At 40.9% G+C, this 2189-nt stretch overlaps 1 protein-coding gene across 1 annotated transcript; it reads left to right on the top strand.

Moving 5' to 3' along the window:
- The first annotated feature begins 501 nt into the window (after positions 1 to 501).
- Positions 502 to 1862, top strand: LOC106865500. The gene is made up of 3 exons (XM_014895638.2): positions 502 to 694; positions 1226 to 1720; positions 1776 to 1862. The coding sequence occupies exons 1-3, from the start codon at positions 647 to 649 to the stop codon at positions 1860 to 1862; spliced, it is 630 nt and encodes a 209-aa protein (XP_014751124.1). The 5' UTR covers positions 502 to 646.
- Positions 1863 to 2189: the final 327 nt, after the last annotated feature.

Raw genomic sequence — 2189 nt, 5'->3', positions numbered from 1 at the left:
TCGAGTGGGGTACCGGGGTTGTGATTTTTACGCCTACGGGGCAATTCACAACGAACGCAGGGGGAAAATCGCCCAATCAAACACCGATGGGGAAACTGAGTTCATTACCGATGGTGTTTGATTGGGCGATTTTCCCCCTGCGTTCGTTGTGAATTGGACACGGGGTTCGTTTGGCTTTTTGTCATGCATGTTGATTACAGGCGGCGATTATGTACACATGTTTGTTGATTGGCAACTTCTCGGCGAGAGATTGGCGTTTGAGGGGTTACTGAACTTGAAATTGTCGATCGGTCGATCCTAGGGTTTTTTTTTGGGTTCGTGTGTGTTCTGGGATGTGCTCCTGGACTGAATCCTGGGATGTGTGTGTTGCGGAACTGAATTTTGGGGTGTGCGATGGGTTATTGAACTCGAAGTTGTCGATCCCAGGGGTGGTATTTTTTTGGTTCGTGTGTTTTCTTGATGTGTTCCTGTACTGAATCTGGGATATGTGTGTTGCGGGACTGAAATTTTGGGATGTGCGTCTTTTGTGATGTGTACGGTGGATTTTTCAAAGCAAATCCATGATCTGGAACGGACAGCACTGGCAACTTATGGTCCATGCATAATTTATACATAATTCAGTTAGATTACCAGGGTGTCAGGAGCCATGGGTAGAAAACGGGAGGATGTTGGTTCGGGCGACGAAGACTTAAAGGTTAATATATGTTCATGTTTCTTTTATATGTAGATGGTTTACTTGGCAAATCTTAGTCACACATGATGGCAACTTTTATATGTAGATGGTTTTACTGGAAAATCTTATACATACTTGATGGCACATTTTATTTTTCTTGGCAAATCTTATACATACCTAACGACAACTTTATGATGCACATTTTATTTTCTTGGAAAATCTTACACATATCTGATGGCAACTTTATAATGCACATTTTATTTGCTTGTTTTGAATGGCATCTGCATTGACTTCTTACGAGACATGCTACCTGAATCATCATGTTAACTATTCTTTTTTAATAGTATATCCTGTTTTTGTGAAGTTTCATGCAATCTGTCATAATGAACTCTCACTAGAAACCCTTGTATCAGTAGTTATTCTTGTACGGCATGTAACCTAAAAGGCATGTTTGTAATTTCGTAGTGGGCTCTACTCTAGATGACAAGTTTTTATGCTATCTTCTGTACTCATCTGACACAGTCTTTTATTTTTTGTTTCTGTCTGGATCAGCCTCTTGGTGTAAGGAACAGGGCTTCCCCATTTGGACTCACCAAACTGTACAATGGTTTCAATGATGCTCAAAAGCAGGATTTCAGGAACATGGAGTTCACGTCTTTCCTCCATATAAACACCACTAAGCTACACAATAAATCCATTGATTGGCTTGCGAGTTGTTATGACCCTGCAGCTAGGTGTCTTCTTATCCCTAGCAAGGGTAGGATCCCGATGACCGAAGAATCTGTCTACAATGCTCTTGGGTGCCCCCATGGCACGGAGCCTGTCCCATATAAGGTGGATAAGGATATCGAGGCTCGGCTTGCTCCAGAGATGTTCCCTGACATGGATTTATCCAAAGCCCCACTCCACAGCCAGGTCAACACCATGCTGAAGAATATGACGGAATCCGGTGACAGATTCAAGAGGCTCACCCTAATGTACATCATGAGCACTATATTGGCACCAACCACCAGCACCAGGATAAGCAATAGGTGCTATTCTGTTTTGGTATGTCTCCCTTTTTATATGTGTTCCTCATTTTTTTGTCCTTCTGCAATTTCAGAATCTTGCAGCATGCACAATATACATGTTATGGCAACTATTTTATATATTTCGTGGCAACTCTTTTATATATGTTATGGCAACTTAAGGATTACGTCCTGGCAATTCACATGTTATGTGTATGGCAACTTATAATTTTTTTTCTCATGGCTACTCATCACAGTTGATGGCAATCATGACCTCTATTTACGTTTTCCTTTATTTTTCATAATTTTGCAATTTGATTCATAATCCCGTAGTATGCACAATGTAGTCAGCTGGCAACTCTTTTATACATATTATGGCAACTTAAGAATTACGTCCGGGCAATTCACAGGTTATGTGTGTGGCAACTTATAGCATTTTTCTCATGGCAACTCACCACACTATTGGTGGCAATGCAATGGTCTCTAGTGTCATTTTTTCATAAATTGAT

Source organism: Brachypodium distachyon, chromosome 5 (assembly GCF_000005505.3).
Source record: "Brachypodium distachyon strain Bd21 chromosome 5, Brachypodium_distachyon_v3.0, whole genome shotgun sequence".
Lineage (NCBI taxonomy): Eukaryota > Viridiplantae > Streptophyta > Magnoliopsida > Poales > Poaceae > Brachypodium > Brachypodium distachyon.
The sequence above is the reverse complement of the archived record's forward strand: the minus strand, read 5'-3'. Positions and strand labels throughout refer to the sequence as shown.

What these genes read in the sequence shown, in the direction of transcription:
- LOC106865500 (XM_014895638.2), top strand. Translation starts at nt 647, where the DNA reads ATGGGTAGAAAACGGGAGGATGTTGGTTCGGGCGACGAAGACTTAAAG. An exon ending in CGGGCGACGAAGACTTAAAG is followed by an intron (nt 695 to 1,225) that starts GTTAATATATGT and finishes TGTCTGGATCAG; the next exon opens with CCTCTTGGTGTAAGGAACAG. An exon ending in ATAGGTGCTATTCTGTTTTG is followed by an intron (nt 1,721 to 1,775) that starts GTATGTCTCCCT and finishes CTGCAATTTCAG; the next exon opens with AATCTTGCAGCATGCACAAT.